The sequence below is a fragment of the Arachis hypogaea genome, chromosome 9 (genome assembly GCF_003086295.3).
Source record: "Arachis hypogaea cultivar Tifrunner chromosome 9, arahy.Tifrunner.gnm2.J5K5, whole genome shotgun sequence".
Taxonomy (NCBI): domain Eukaryota; kingdom Viridiplantae; phylum Streptophyta; class Magnoliopsida; order Fabales; family Fabaceae; genus Arachis; species Arachis hypogaea.
The window spans coordinates 53,392,482-53,408,474 of record NC_092044.1 but is presented as its reverse complement, the minus strand read 5'-3'; the positions used below and the strand labels follow the sequence as shown (position 1 = coordinate 53,408,474).

The following is a 15,993-nucleotide window of genomic DNA, read 5'->3' as shown; positions in this document are numbered from 1 at the left end:
ATTGACAAGAAAACACCAAACTTAAAGTTTGGCACAAGATTAAATCAAGAAAAATTATTTTTGAAAAAGATTTTAAGAAGAAGATACCCAATTACCAAGAACATAGACCAACACTCTAGCCAATTGGGCATTAAATGTAACACTTGTTTTGAATAGGTATATTCCTTTTGGAAGATTAATGCTTTGGAAAAACACAAGTGAAACAAGAAAAGACACAGAACAAGAAAAATTAAAGATCAACAAGAAAAATCAACAAGAACAACTTGAAGACCAAAGAGCACAAATTCGAAAATTTAAAGGGAAAATATAAAATATGTAATTGACACCAAACTTAGAACAAAACACTAAACTTGCGAAAATTAAAAATTTGATAAAGAAAAATAATATTTTCAAAAAAATTTTGAAAAGGGAATAAAGGACTCAGAATTAAATGACTCTATAGCAACAAAAATAAATTATTCCTAATCTAAGAAATAAAATAAACCTTTAGTTGTTCAAACTCGAATAATCCCCGGCAACGGCGCCAAAAACTTGGTGCATGAAATTTTAATCCCAATATCAAAATCAAGATTTCTTATGATCTCGTACCACTAACCAGCAAGTGCGCTGGGTCGTCCAAGTAATACTTTACGTGAGTAAGGGTCGATCCCACGGAGATTATTGGTTTGAAGCAAGCTATGTTTATTTTATTATTCTTAGTCAGGATATCAATTAAAATTATCAGTTTGAATTATTAGAAAAATAAAAGAGCATAAAATAAATAATTGTTACTTTAATAATGGAGAATATGTTGGAGTTTTGGAGATGCTTTGTCTGCTTTATTTCAGCTTTTCTCTTGTAATCCTCTTCCCACACGCAAGGCTCCTTCCATGGCAAGCTATATGTAGGGTGTCACCGTTGTCAATGGCTACTTCCCATCCTCTCAGTGAAAATGGTCCAAATGCTCTGTCACAGCACGGCTAATCAGCTGTTGGTTCTCGATCATGTCGGAATAGAATCCATTGATTCTTTTGCGTTTGTCATCACGCCCAACACTCGCGAGTTTGAAGCTCGTCACAGTCATCCAATCCCAGAATCCTACTTGGAATACCACAGACAAGGTTTAGACTTTTCGGATTCTCATGAATGCCACCATCAATTCCAGCTTATACCACGAAGATTCTGATTAAGGAATCTAAGAGATACTCATTCAATCTGATGTAGAATGGAGGTGGTTGTCAGGCACATGTTCATGGATTGAGGAAGGTGATGAGTGTCACGGATCATCACCTTCTTCATAGTTAAGCGCAAATGAACATCTTAGATAAGAACAAACGTGTTTGAATGGAAAACAGAAGTAATTGCATTAATTCATCGAGACGCTGCAGAGCTCCTCACCCCCAACAATGGAGTTTAGAGACTCATGCCATCAAAGAGTATATAATTCAGATCTGAAAATGTCATGAGGTACAAAATAAGTCTCTAAAAGTTGTTTAAATACTAAACTAGCAACCTAGGTTTACAGAGAATGAGTAAACTAAGATAATTGGTGCAGAGATCCACTTCTGGGGCCCACTTGGTGTGTGCTGGGGCTGAGACTTAAGCCTCTCACATGCTTGGGCTGTTTCTGGAGTTGAACACCAGGTTGTAACGTATTTTGGGCGTTGAACTCCAACTTGTAACTTGTTTCTGGCGCTGGACGCGAGACTGCAACATGGAACTGGCGTTGAACGCCAGTTTACGTCATCTATTTTCGTGCAAAGTATGGACTATTATATATTGCTGGAAAGTCCTGGATGTCTAATTTCCAACCCAATTGAGAGCGTGTCAATTGGACTTTTGTAGCTCCAAAAAATCCATTCCGAGTGCAGGGAGGTCAGGATCCAACAGCATCAGCAGTCCTTTTTCAGCCTAACTCAGATTTTTGCTCAGCTCCCTCAATAGTAAAGTCCAGAAATATGATTTTTGCCTAAAAACTAATAAAATTATATTAAAAACTAATTAAAACATGCTAAAATCTACATGAAAATACCCCCAAAAAGCGTATAAAATATCCGCTCATCACAGAGTGAACACATGCATGAAATATCAAGTGCTTTTATTAAGAAAATAAACTATGAACTAAAAATTAAACAACTATTAAGTAGTTTCTCTGATTGTTTGGAACTAGTGACTAATTATGCTGAGGGATGCAATGTGCTCTTAATAAAATTTTTGGTGGAACACCAAACTTAGAATTCCACATTCACCCTTGAATTACTTTGGTATGCAACACCAAACTTAGTTCCTTGTAATACAGAGAAGTCTACTTAACTCTTTTATTGAAACTTCTAGGAAAAAAAAACTACCTTTGGTTGGGTTGTCTCTAAACAAGCGCTCTTTTAATATCATTAGCTTGACATCTTGTCCTTTGATCATGGAGGCTGAAAATCATAATGCCTCAACTTTTCCCCTCTTACTGTGAACTTCCTTCCGGTCTCTTCTTTGATGATCTCGAGGTGTTCAAGTGAAAGGATCTGGTTCACAGTGTAGTGCTCAGATGATAATGGAGACACCTTCATTGGTTGGTAGTTTAACATCACTTTATCCCCTGGTGAGAAGTCTTCAGTGGGAATCTTCTTGTTTTTCCACCCTCTTGGCCTCTTCTTCTCCTTTTCAGGGGGTAACTCATGCTTTGGTGGCTTGATATCTGGAAGGTTCTTGTTGAAGATCTCATCTTGGGGTTTTGGTTCTAGTTTCTCGTTGACTTCTTTGGTCTATTGCACCATTTCTACTTCTTTCAAACATGGGTTTAGGGGCATTGGAGTTAACTCCTTGAATGCTTCCTTCAAGCTTTGATCTCTGGTCTTATCCTTAAGGTATTCTTCTTCTTGAGTGGGCTCATGTAGGGTCTTGAAAACATGAAATACTAGGTGCTCATCATGCACTCTCGGCAACAGTTCCTCTTTTTCAACATCTATCAATGCTCTGCCCATAGCTAAGAAAGGCCTCCCCGGAATGATGGGAGTTTTAGGGTCCTCTTCCATATCTAAGATAATAAAGTCTGCTGGAAGAAAGAATTTTCCCACTTTCACTAGCACATTCTCTACAAACTCCCAGTGCTTGCTTAATGGATTTGTCAGCCATTTGGAGAGCTATTCAAGTGGATTTTAGCTCAAGAATTTGAAGTTTCCTCATGAGAGATAGAGGCATCTTTATGCTTGCACCAAGGTCACAGAATGATTTCTCAATTGTTATGTTTCCTATGGTGCAAGGTATATAAAAGCCTCTAGGATCATCTTTCTTCTCTGGTAAGCCTCTTTGGAGGATAGCACTACACTCCATTGTCATCTCAACAATGTGTCCTTCTTTAAAGGACATTTTCTTTGTCAGCACTTCTTTCATAAATTTGGCATATAACGGCATCTGTTCAAGTGCTTCTAAGAAAGGAATATTGATGCTGAGTGTTTTGAATATGTCCAGGAATTTTGAGTATTGCTTATCCTCATTTTCTTTCTTAAACTTTTGAGTATGGAAGTTTGGGGAAATATGGCTTCACCCCTTCCTTCTTCTCTTGTGGCTATGGTTTAAGGATGTTCTTGTCTTCCCTTGAGCTTTGTGAGTTTTTAGCTTTGTGATTTTCCTCATTTTTCTCCTCTATCTTCTCTTTTGAAACTTCTCTGTGGTGCTCTTCCCAAATGGTGGTTTTTTGTTCCATAGTCTTCCCACTTCCTAATGTCATTGCTTTGCACTCCTCCCATTTTGTGGCTTTTCCTTTGTCCCTCGAGTTGTCTTCAGTGGAACTAGGGAAGGCATTTGCTTGCTTCTTACCTATCTCTGTGATTTGTTTAGCCATTTATCCCATGTGCCTTTCAAGGTTTTTTTATTGAAGCTTCTTGATCTTGTCTGGCCACTTCTTGAGTTTTAATGAGTTTCTCCATTAACATTTCTAAGTTGGAGATCCTTTGAGATTCTAGATGTGGCTGTGTAGGATTTGATGGTTGTTGGTGGAAGTTGTTTGAGATGTTGGGGGAGGTATTCTGTAGGTTAAATAGTGATGTAGAGAAGTTGTTTTGGGAAAATTGTGAAGTGTGATGGGATTGGAGATATGGGTTTTGTGGTAGTGTGTAGTGGTTGTTATTAGTATGGGGTTGGTTGTGCTAGTTGGTGTTGTAAAAGTTGTTAGAGTTGAAGTCCCTTTGTCTTTGTTTCTGATGCTCACCCCACCTTACTTTAGAATGAGTCTTCGAGGGTGGATTGTATGCATCACCATGGAAGTCATGTTAGAACGATCTTGAGGTGTTATTCATGTATTGCACCTGCTCAGGGCCTTGTTGCTCATAATTGAATGTCCCAAAACCTTCTTCAGATTGATTCTATCCATATGATACTTGAGATTGGCTTTGTGTGTTCACTGCAGCAAGTTGCAGTCCATCAATTCTCTTGGCCATCATATCCATTTGTTATTGAATTTGTTGGTGCATCTGCTTGTTTTGGGTCAGGATTGTATTTACTCCTTCAAGTTCCATCACTCCCCTCTTTGGACTTGTGTCATGGTGCCTCTTAGATGAGTAAAAATATTGATTGTTGGTTACCATATCAATAAGATCTTGTGCTTCTTGGGCAGTTTTCATCATCTGGAGTGAACCTCCCGAGGAGTAATCCAATGCTTTTCTTGCCTTTATAGTCAATCCTTCATAAAATTTTTGAAGTTTCACCCACTCATTGAACATCTCTGGTGGACATTTCCTTATCAGGGCCTTGTATCTTTCCCATGCCTCGTAAAGTGATTCTCCCGCCTTTTGTGTGAAGGTTCGCACTTATGTTTTCAGCTTGATGATTCTCTGAGGTAGGTAAAACTTGGCTAGAAATTTGCTCACAAAATCATCCCAATTGTTGATGCTCTCCTTAGGAAATATTTCCAGCCATTGGGCAGCATTGTCCCTCAAAGAAAATGGGAATAAAAATAATTTTTAGATGTCAGGATGTACCCCATTTGTCTTGACAGTTTCACAAATTCTCAAGAAAACAAAGAAATGTTGGTTGGGGTCTTCAAGAGGGCCACCTCCATAAGTACAATTGTTCTGTACTAAAGTGAGTAGTTGAGCTTCAACTCAAAGTCATTTGCATGAATATTTGGGGTGAGGATGCTACTCCCATAGTGTCTAGGATTAGGGATAGTGTAAGAGGGCAACACCCTTCTTGCAGGTTGCACATTGTTGGTTACTCCTTCCTCATGCACTTTGTCCTCCATAACTTGCACAATCACAGACAAACCAAATATAAAATGGACATTCCAATGCTAGAATGTAGTTAGAGGGTTAGGTGACACAACGTGTCAAACAGTTAATATGCTTAAAAGAAAACAAAAGAAAAATGCTTAATCTAGAAAAGTGCTTAATCATTGTTGATCTAAATCAATCCCCGGCAACGACACCAAAAACTTGATGATGGAAAACCGATTCCACACAAACTAACTGGCAAGTATATTGGGTCACATCAAGTAGTAAAACTCACAAAAGTGAGGTTGATCCCACAGGGATTGATGGATCAAGCAATTTTAGTTAGGTGATAAATTTAGTTAAGCTGATAGTGGTGAATTGAGTGAAATTGATAATCAGAAGGTAAAGTGCAAGGAATTTAAAGTGCAGAATGTAAATTGCATCAAATGTAAAGGAACTGGGTGCTGGGAAATTAAATGGAACAGAAATAACAGAGAGAAAGATTCATTAGGGATTGGAGATATCATAATCCACAATGAAACAAATGGGTCTCAACTCCTTTCTCAATCATTTGAGTAGATCTATGACGGATTGAAATTAATTGGATCCCAATTCCTTGGCAATCCAATCTCTCTAATCATAATCAATCTTGCCTATTCCTTAATCTAATTGTCATGAGAAGAGGTTAAGTACATGTATCTCATCCATAAGCCACACTAACTCTCAAGATCTCAATTCCTCCCGAATGGTGTTGATCAAGAGAGTAGTGAAGGATAGAACCCCAGTTCTAATGCTCATGATTCCCCTTTTGAGGCTCACACAAGCATTCACAGATTCAACCCCCCTTCCAGAGTGAATGAATCATCAATCAAAACAGAGGATATCCAATGGCTACCCAAACAGATTGAAAAGAAGAAGTTCACTCAATCATGTGAATTATAATAGAGCTCCTCCCCTAATGAAGTGGGGTTAATGGATCATCGCTCTAAGAACAAGTGCAGGAAATTTAAATTACATAATCAAGCTCAACATGAACGGGAATGTAAAATTGGTAGAAAGTAAATTGGCAAAAAGTAGAAGTGCAAGAAATAGAAATTGCATAAAGGAAATTTAATTCAATACAAGCTTAAATGTAGAATTTGCAGAAAATAAAAGTGTATCACAACTATGCTAAGCTCTCTGAAGTCTCTAATCCTCCAAGAGAGCTCTCTACTAAAGCCTTCTACCCTACTCCTACTCCTACTGTCCGTAAGCAACCTCCTTATGAAGTGAAACTGATGCCTTTATATAGGCTTTCCTAAATTACAAATTGAAATTAAATTAAAAGCAAATTAAAATCAAATGAAAATTAAATCTAGATTATTCTTGTGGCCTTGATTAATTGATATGAATAAGCTTGCTTGCTTGAAGTTAAATTGGGCTTGGAATGAATCTTATTTGAATCAGAATTTGCTTCCAGGAGAGCGTAGCGTTCTTTTGGCGAGCAGAGCGTTTTTGCACCCACGCGTACACGTGCTATACGCTTGCGCGTCCCTGCTATTTTGATGCATCAGCGCGAACGCATGCTATACACGTGTGCGTTTATAGTAGTGCTCTCTAAATGAGCATAGTGCTCACACCAAGAACACTACCCATGCGTACGCGTCACCTACGTGTACACGTGGTTTGCAAAATATAACTTTTGCGCTAATTCTTCATCCACGCATTTGCATGCTTTTCCATAAATGTCACATCCACGCGTACGCGTCATGCACGCGTACGTGTCAATGGATAAACTTCAAATCCCAATTTCGCGCTTTGTCGCAGGCGCTCGTTGATGAAGAGCGTAGCGCTCTTTGCTTGCGAGTGTTGATCCCTCACCCACTCGTACACGTCCTTCATGCGTGCGCATCCCTTTTCTCAAATGCCATTTCACGTGTACGCGTCTCTGAAGAACGTGGCGTTCTTTTAAAGAGAGCGTAGCGCTAAGGTGCATCTTCTCCCCTTCTCTTTTTTGCTTCTTCCTTTGCTTTGCTTCTCTTCATTTGTCATCAATCAAACACATACATCAAAACCTTGCCAAATTATAAGATATTGCATCATTCATAGCATCAACTAAATCTTGCAAAAATCTCATTAAAATGCATAAAATTAACAATATTTGATTGAATCAAGACAAGCATGAATTTCTCATCCAAACTCCTACTTATTGCTTAAGAAATGCATGAAAACTGAGTAAAATAGGTGAAAAAGGCTTGTGAAACTAACCTAAGATGACTTGTAATCACCAGGCTTAAAGAGGCCAAGCCTAAATTTAAACTTCATCTCCAAGACCCGAAGCCCAAATCCTTCGTACATGGGAAGGACCACAAATGGATTGAAGCCTAGCTCCAAGAAGTGGCACCCAGCTCCACCAAAACTCCAAGGATTAGAGCCCAGCTCCTTCGTACCTGGGAAGGAGCACAAATGGATTGGAGCCTAGATCCAAGAAGTGGCACCCAACTCTACCGAAACTCCAAGGGTCGAAGCTTAGCTCCAAGACCCAGAAGCCAGTTCCAAGTGCACTTTTTGCTCATAGTAATCCAAATTGCTTCAAGCCTAGTACTAATTCCACCAAGCCCAGTGCCAAATGCCTAGCCAACTCCCAGGAAGCTTCAATTCAAGTCAAGATTCAAGATTTAAATGATTAGTTAGCAACAACCTATTTTAGAATGAGTCAAAGTAAGGAAACATAAGCATTGCTCTTCCTAAGAATTTAACATCTTCGAAGCCTTTAATATTCTCCATTCTTGATTTCTTCTTAATTTTTTAAGCCCTCTTCCATTTACATTCTATAATTATCTTAATGGTTAATTCTTCTTCACTCTTCTTTGGTGAGGAATTTACAATCCACAACTTACCGGCAAGTGCATCGAGTCGTACCAAGTAATAAACTCAGGTGAGTGACTATCGATCCCACGAGGATTAACGGATTAAACAAATAATAGTCAATTGATTATTCTAATCAGACAATCAAAATTTAGGATTTCAATAGAAAATAACATAAAAACAGAGAATTAAATAAAAGCAAACTAAAATTGGTTAAGAAAATAATATGATAAAGATAGTTAAGGTCTCAAAGATATTTAAATTTTCAGATTAATATTCAATGTCAACTACCTTGATCATGCAAAGATTATGTTTATGGCAAATCCCAAGTGACTAAATTTCTATTCCTAGGCAATCTGATCTCCTCTAATACAACCAACTGTCAATCCCTTGATCACTCAATTGCATTAGATGGTGAAGTTCAAATTTTGATTTATAAACCACAAAACCTTAAGAACCCCAAAGCATAATGCAGTTATATGTTACGTGCCACACTAAGTCTAGATAATTAGGAATTGTGAGAAATTGGTTTCAAGGTATAATTCTAATTATATAACTTTTCCAAGACTCAAATAGAATTCAAGTAGAATTATAGTTATTTTCCAATGATCACTAATCCCTAGGATGAAGAATGAAACCAATTCTTTAAACAATATTCAAAACATTAATCAAGAGTAGAAGAATAAATAATTATTAATCCATCAAAGTAATAGAGCTCCTAACCTTAACAATGGACGATTAGTTGCCCATAGTGAAAAAAATTCCAAATCCTACTCTAATGTAAAACTTAAAATTAATGAGGAGTATAAGATGGAAGAGAGGGAGAGTGTAGTGTGTGTCCTTGGGGAGGAAGGAAGTCCTATTTTTATAGTAAAACCTCTAAGACTAAACCTAGAATTCAAATTCAAATGAAATAAAAACAAAATCAAATCTAATTCAATCAAATCTTTTCTTAATGACTCTTTGACTCACTAATGATATTCCTTGTAATTTAAGCTTGGTGTCTTTAAATCTTCATTAATTACAAAGATTTCTTGGGTTTAGGGCTCTTGTAGGCATTCGGCGCCACTTTGGTGGCATTTGGCGCCGCTTTTTACGCCCTTCTACACTTCCTTACTGCCTGTCTGGCATTTAGCACTAGTTTCTAACGTTTGGCACCGGGACTCTCGCATGGAATGGTGATGCTGGATGCGGTTTGGTGTTAAATGCTAATGTCACGGCGCTAAGCCAGAGAAAAAGTATAAACTATTGTATATCGTTAGAAATTCTGAAAGTTTGCTTTCTAATGCTATTAATACTGCATCAATTGAATGTCTATAGCTCAAGTGATTTCTGTTGGAGTGTGAAGAGGTCAGGGTTGATATCATCCATGAATTCTCTTTGCAGTTGTCTTTAATTCTTGGTTCCTCCTTGTTCTTTTGCTTCCCTATTCCTAAAATTTCCCTACAAGAATAATGAAACCAAGGAAATCAAAGTACTAATAGAAAATTCTTGAAAATCATATAATTATTAAGCAAAAGTCACAATTTTTCTATAAGAATTTCTAATGAAAAGTGCTTAAGATGCTCACGAAATCATTCTTGCTTCTAATTCAATATCCAACTTCCTCTTTCCAAAGTTTGATTGATCTAATTAGAGATTTAATTAGACGTTGTTTGCCTCAATCTATTAATCCTCGTGGAATGATATCCACTCACTGTGGTATTACTTGTTACAATTTAGTGCAGTCGCTAATAATACGAGCGTATCAATTTTAGCTCATCAATACTCAACTAAAACTCCACGTAGGTGTCCAGAATAGATTCACCTTGTAGCTAAATTTTAATTTTATCAAATTTTCTCTTACACTTCATGGTCCATTATCCAGAAAATTCCTTGGAAGCTAACGAGCACTTTGTTCCTTCCCACCTTAGAGATAGCCATCCCTTTTGGATTTTCTTGGATTTCCCCACTTACCTTGGATTGTATTCTTGAAAAAATGAAACTATACTTTCTTTTTAGAGATGATCTTCCTCACTACATTCAAATAATTCGGTTTGTATCCTAGACTCTAATCTAGATTGAGCCTGATGGTTTTTCCTTCTATGCGATCAATGTCGTGGTTCATCATCATGTTGAACATGATGAAAAGTTGGTATTGGTTGTGCTGACATGGACAATACTAGGCTAGGTCTAGGATAGGATAAACTATTTAGTTTGTGGAATATGTTGGGATGGTGAACATTTTTGGTTTTAAGATATAAGAAAATTTTGCCTAATAATAATATGCTGGAAATAAGAGATATTGCGGGCTAGTCTTCCCTCAATGAGCATGACATAATGTTCTAAGCTGCTCTCATTTGAGAGATATGACGCATGAGTTTTTTTATTGTGTACAATGACGCATAATGCGTTTTTTTTTCTTGGTATACAATGACGCATAAATTTTATTCAAGGTTGCAAAAACCGGATCAGTTAATAAACTGATAAGATGACTGGTTAAACAGTTCAATGGTCCAATCAAAATTCTATCGGTTTAATTAAATATAAAATAAAATTATTAAAAATTGAATATATGTGATTCATGATCCCTGTCTAGCAGTTTCATTTTCAAAATTAAACTTTTTAATTAGCAACAATTACAAACACAAACTTACACAAATTAAATATAGACAACAACTAAGTATGGATTATTGAACATAGATTTACACACGATTTCTAATCACATCAACAAACCAACAATACATGCAGCATCATAACACAAAATCAACAATTACATCCAGCATCAAAAGTTTATAAGACAAACTCAGAAGCCAATATCCATACAATTAGACAATAAAATTAGAAATCAACAAAATTAATAAGGTAACATCAATAATCAACAAAATTATTTCAGAAGAATCAACTCAAAATCAGAAGAGTAGTGGATCGAAACAAATTGAAAGTAAAAGCAAGGTCCCTACTGTAAATAAGCAAGCAGTGGAACAGAGGTGACGGTTCAGAGAGACGTTCATGGTGAGAGTGAGAAAGAACGAGAAAGGGAAGTGACGGCGACGATAATTGAGGACGATGAGAGGAGAAGAGAGTAGGAAACTTTCCTACGATGGCAACGAGAGGAGGAATGATGAGAAGATGGATGGTGGCTGCGGGCTGTGTTTGAACTTCCATCGAACAGAACTTCCACACACGACGCGGCACCCACAGTTTGTTCCTGGACGAGAAAAGTTCGGTGATGACTTTGAAGAGGAATGGTGGCCATAGCTGCGTTTGAACTTCGAACTTCCAAAGAGATTTGGAGGCTAGGGTTCTTCACTCTCCAACGTTCAAAATTCAAAGAAAAAGAGAGGGGTGGGATGGTGGTATTGGGATAGGGTTCTTCAATCTTTAGGTTTTTTTAATAAAACAGCGACGGCTTTTAGTGTATGTCCCGAACCGAAAATCCTTAAAAAATTCGGCCGATGTCGATGGTTCACCAGTTAACTGTCGATTCGGTCGGTTCTCTGATCAGTTTTTGGCTAGACAATTTTTGGAGTCAACCAAACTTAACATATGACTGATTTTTAATTAATCTGGTTGAATCTGTCAGTTCGGTTCTATTTTATTTTATTTTATTTTGAGTTTTACACATTACATAACACACATCCACTCACACAAAATACATTACTACTACTAGACTACTAGTATAAATTCTGTATTCTTTATTGAGGATTTAAACCTGGGTACAGCTCCTAATAAGGCAGATGATGCTGCCATTGACCCAAGGCTTTGGCTATCTGATTCAGTTTTGAAAATTATGGTTTTTTTTTTTTTTTTCTTGAAAACTATGGTTTTATTACACACTTGAATAATATTTTGTTGCATCAGCACGTATCCCGCCGCTTATTTCCCTCCACCTCTTAGTTTGGGGTTTTTCTTGAGTTGTCCTCGTCAATCACAGGCCCACGAAGCCCAACAGGGTGGAACACCGTTACGCCAAGGAGTTGGCTAGCGCTGAACCAAGCTAGCCGTTGGAGATGGACTCTTGCCACTCCTGCGAAGCTGGCCCCTACGGTAACCACGTGTCCATGCGCGATTCAATCATGTGGGATCTTAAATTTTCTTGCTAAAGCAAATTGACAGAAGCCCACAAGGAGTCATCATTGTTTAGGGGTTTTGGATTTGGGTCTTTGGGAGGTCGTGGTGTTGGTGGGCGTGCTCTGTGCTTCGTCATAATCGTAATTATAATCGGAGAATCAGAAGCAGTAATTGGTGACCGACATGGCACACAACCTATTCGAGGGATTGCCTCCACCTCAACACCATGATGATCCTGAACCGCCGCAGCGACAACAAAAACCGCATCTCAATTTTCCCAGCACCGCTAACAACGACGCGGAGTCCTCTCAAGTTGCAGCAGCAGCACCACCATCGAAGCCAATTCTCAAGAGTGCCCTCAAGCGCCCAAACCATACTCCGTCTGACACTCAAGGTTACTTCAATTTCTCTTACCTTCTTAACTCAATTGTTTGTTTTGCGTCGGCAATCACTGAATTTTTAGTTTAACATTTTGTTTATGTATTTATTTATTACTGGGAAGCATATAACCCTAGGGTTAGGGTTTCCTTCGAATCGGGGTTAAGAGGGAAAAAAAAAGGCCTTTCGTTTAGACTCTGTTTGGGAGATATATTTGTGATGGCAAAGTGGCAAGTAATGGAATGGAATAGAAAAGAAGAGAATGGATTGTTATATGTATGCCGCACCGGCACACCCTTGTTTGGGGACTTCCATGGCTGGTGAAGGAATAGAAAAGATAATATGCTATTTCCCTTATTTTCGATGGCAAAGTGAGGTTCTGTAGGACATTTTTTACCATTCCATTCCTTGCTGACCGAGAAACACATTCTATAAACGTTGCCAAAACTTGCCATGCATCCAAACAGTGTCTTAGTTTACCTGGTTTAGGAAAACTAGGCATTAATCAAGTGCAGCGGATGCTAAAAGATAGTAAGTACTCATTTTTCATTCAATTTGACTGCTAAATTCATCTAACATGACCTGTCTTGTTTGTTCTTTCAGTAATATTAGTGTAAAGCTTTTAGCATATAGAGTCTAGTAGACCATAGTTCTGATCAGCTTATGATAACAGTAAAGTCTTAGTTTTCTTTATGCACAGTGTTTGAACCTGAGGCGTTGCTTAGTGGAACAATACATGTTTGGTTTTTTGTTATGAAGTATGAAGAGTTTAGGTTGATTCATGATTGCGAAAGTCTGAAAATTATCTATGTATATGCCATTGCCATATAAATCACTTTAGGTTGTTTTATCTAACTATATGAAGACCTTGGTTTGTGGTGTTGCAACAATAGAAAGCGGATCGAAGTTTGGTATATTTTCTCCTGGATTTACAGAAATGATGGTATATTATGCAGTTATTGCTTTGGTATCCACTTACACATCTGTTTAAAATGATGAAATTTACATTAATATTTTTTCTGAAATCTGAACCTACATTATCTGCTGTGAATGCAGCTGCAGCACCAAAAAAAAGCTTGAAATTTAAAACCTCTACGGATGCTTCTGAAGAACAGGTTATTAAGGCCATGAAGAAGATAACTTCCCACATCAAGAACCCTGCAAAGGTCAACAAGGCTGCGAAGCTTGCTATACAGCTGATTCAATCTGGAAGTGTAAAGTCTGGAACTAGTGATTATTTTTTTGCCATGTTAGAAGCTGCAATGTTATCATCTACACCTTGTACAGATCCTTCGGTGCGGGCTGACTATCATTCTCTGTTCATGGAAGCACAAAGCACCAAAGAAGTAAGATTAAAAGTTCACATGATATATCTGTCCTTGGTGAGTGTTTTTTAACAGATTAGAGTGTCTCTGAAGGATTTCCTGATCCTTTCCTGTCCATTAATTTCAGCACCTCAATAAGAAACAAAGGAATCAACTGGCAGCATGGACAATAATGGCTGTGGTAGCAAATGATTTATACACAGATGACAGCTTTGTGGTATGATTTACACTAAAGGCTTGCTGAGTCACCTTTTGTCGTCTTCCTATTCGAGAAAATAAGCTTGAAGCACATTGTTGCCTTTTGGCTATTGACATGAAAAGAAATTATTCATGCACCAAAAAAATCCAAGTCTGCTGTGTCATACATTTACTGTCATTTTCTTGTCATGTAATTAATATTTGTATATCATTATTGCTTTTTGTAAGCTATTTTTGAATTTATCACTTCACATATCAATACGTCAGTTTTCCTTGTATATGAATATGACTAAAGATGGATATAATGTGTAAATATAGTCTCCCATAGATTTCTTACTTGCAGAAGTCAAGTTGAATTTAAAAGGAAAGTTCTCTGGACCGATAATAAGATCAACTTTTTTGGAGGGATAACAATTGTTATCGCCTATAGAGGATCCACATTGTTCACCCATGCCATATTCTTGTGACAGATGCATAGTAGGGCAGGGGGGGGTGTATCAGTATATGAGATGTGGCGTTTGCTAGGGGTATGGGAGGTCTGGTTCAGTTTCCAATTGCAACATTCTTTATTTACATGGTTCAATTTTTGATTATTTGATTATTAAAAGTCCGAGGTTGATGTTATAGATAGCTGATACTTGACTCTGTATTTATAGTGTACTAAAAAAAACTAATAATGCACCAAACTATTGCTTAAAATATTTTGCTAAATTTTATTTATCATGTGTTTATCTTATGCTTAGTCACCATGATTACATTTCAGATACTGTTATCTATATAGGTCTTAGTCAGTTGATTTCATTATTTGAGCCTACAAAGATATCTATTGGGTTGCTTATGCTTTTTTTTCCCCCCAACTTTTTATACAGTTCTCAAAAGCAGCTGGACAAATCAAGGATGCTATATCTAGTCTTCCTGTTGCAACAAAGGATGATGATGCAGAGGAAGCAATGTCTCTGGAAGACAATACAAATGTGGCAGATGAAGATAGTAAAACACGTGCCAAAGACAAGGATAATAATGATGAGGATCAAGCTGACCCATTTGGGCTTGATGCACTGCTTCATGAATCCACAAAGAAAGGTGAAAAATTAAAGACAAAGAATGAGGGAGCTGTGAAGATAAAGGAGGATGAGGAAGAAACAAAGAGATTCCTCAAGTCACAAAGAGAAGCCCTGATAACTTGTTTAGAGATTGCGGCTCGGCGTTATAAAACACCATGGTAAATTAGTGTACTCTTTTCTGTTGTATTCATATATCACATGTTTCATCATTGACGTTCTTTTTTTTTTTTTTGTAATTTCGTTCTTGTTCGAGTCTTCTCTATTCAGGTGCCAAACCGTGATTGATATTTTGGTAAAGCATGCCTTTGATAATGTGGCTAGATTTACAGCACGTCAAAGGGATGCTATTGGGAAATTGTGGGCTTCCATAAGGGAGCAACTAACATGCAGGAAGCAAGGGAAGTCAGTTAATGGAAAACTCGATGTAAATGCTTTTGAATGGCTTCAACAAAAGTATGCTGGAGAGAAGATCAGCATTCGACATTCTGTTGGTGGTAGCGGAGATCGTCGCGCACAGCAATGGCTCGGTTAAACTCTGTTGGTGTTAGAGGAAGAGGATGAGTCCTCATCACTTCACTGAGAATGTTGTAACTTAAACTCACTGACTGAAACAGTTCTCGCGAGACATGTAACGTTACTGAGCGTGACATTTTGCAAAGGAAAATCATGAATGTCTTCTTGAACAATGTAAATCATCTTGTGCAAAATGAGCCCCTGCTTCGCAAATAATTTTATTTTATGAAACTTCAAATATTTTTGTTATTAAAATCAGTTTTGGATAGAAGAAAGAAATTTTCTATACTTTTTCAAAAAATGAAGAAAGGAGAGTAGTTATTACTTAACAAAATTATAAAAAGAAAAGGTTGGATAAACAAGATCATTATCATTCTTCACGTTTCGAGTTTTTATTGTTTTGATCTGCTCGGGTTCGTATGGGTCGTAAGAGGT

The 15,993-nt window shown here is 37.5% G+C and overlaps 1 protein-coding gene across 2 annotated transcripts; it reads left to right on the top strand.

Moving 5' to 3' along the window:
- The first annotated feature begins 11,681 nt into the window (after window positions 1–11,681).
- Window positions 11,682–15,774, top strand: LOC112710921 (uncharacterized). 2 transcript variants are annotated; one of them, XM_025763399.3, is made up of 5 exons: window positions 11,682–12,474; window positions 13,515–13,804; window positions 13,911–14,000; window positions 14,851–15,203; window positions 15,313–15,774. In XM_025763399.3, exons 1-5 carry the CDS (start codon window positions 12,264–12,266, stop codon window positions 15,575–15,577), a joined length of 1,209 nt encoding a protein of 402 aa, XP_025619184.1. In that variant the 5' UTR covers window positions 11,682–12,263; the 3' UTR covers window positions 15,578–15,774. The 2 variants fall into 2 exon arrangements, with proteins under 2 accessions (XP_025619184.1, XP_072059061.1); XM_072202960.1 differs by having other exon boundaries at window positions 11,686–12,474; window positions 15,299–15,774.
- Window positions 15,775–15,993: the final 219 nt, after the last annotated feature.

Excerpts from the sequence above, each read along its gene's own strand:
- LOC112710921 (XM_025763399.3), top strand. The coding sequence starts at position 12,264 with ATGGCACACAACCTATTCGAGGGATTGCCTCCACCTCAACACCATGAT. Across the intron at positions 13,805-13,910 it reads AAGCACAAAGCACCAAAGAA|CACCTCAATAAGAAACAAAG; the intron begins GTAAGATTAAAA and ends CATTAATTTCAG. Across the intron at positions 15,204-15,312 it reads CGGCGTTATAAAACACCATG|GTGCCAAACCGTGATTGATA; the intron begins GTAAATTAGTGT and ends TTCTCTATTCAG.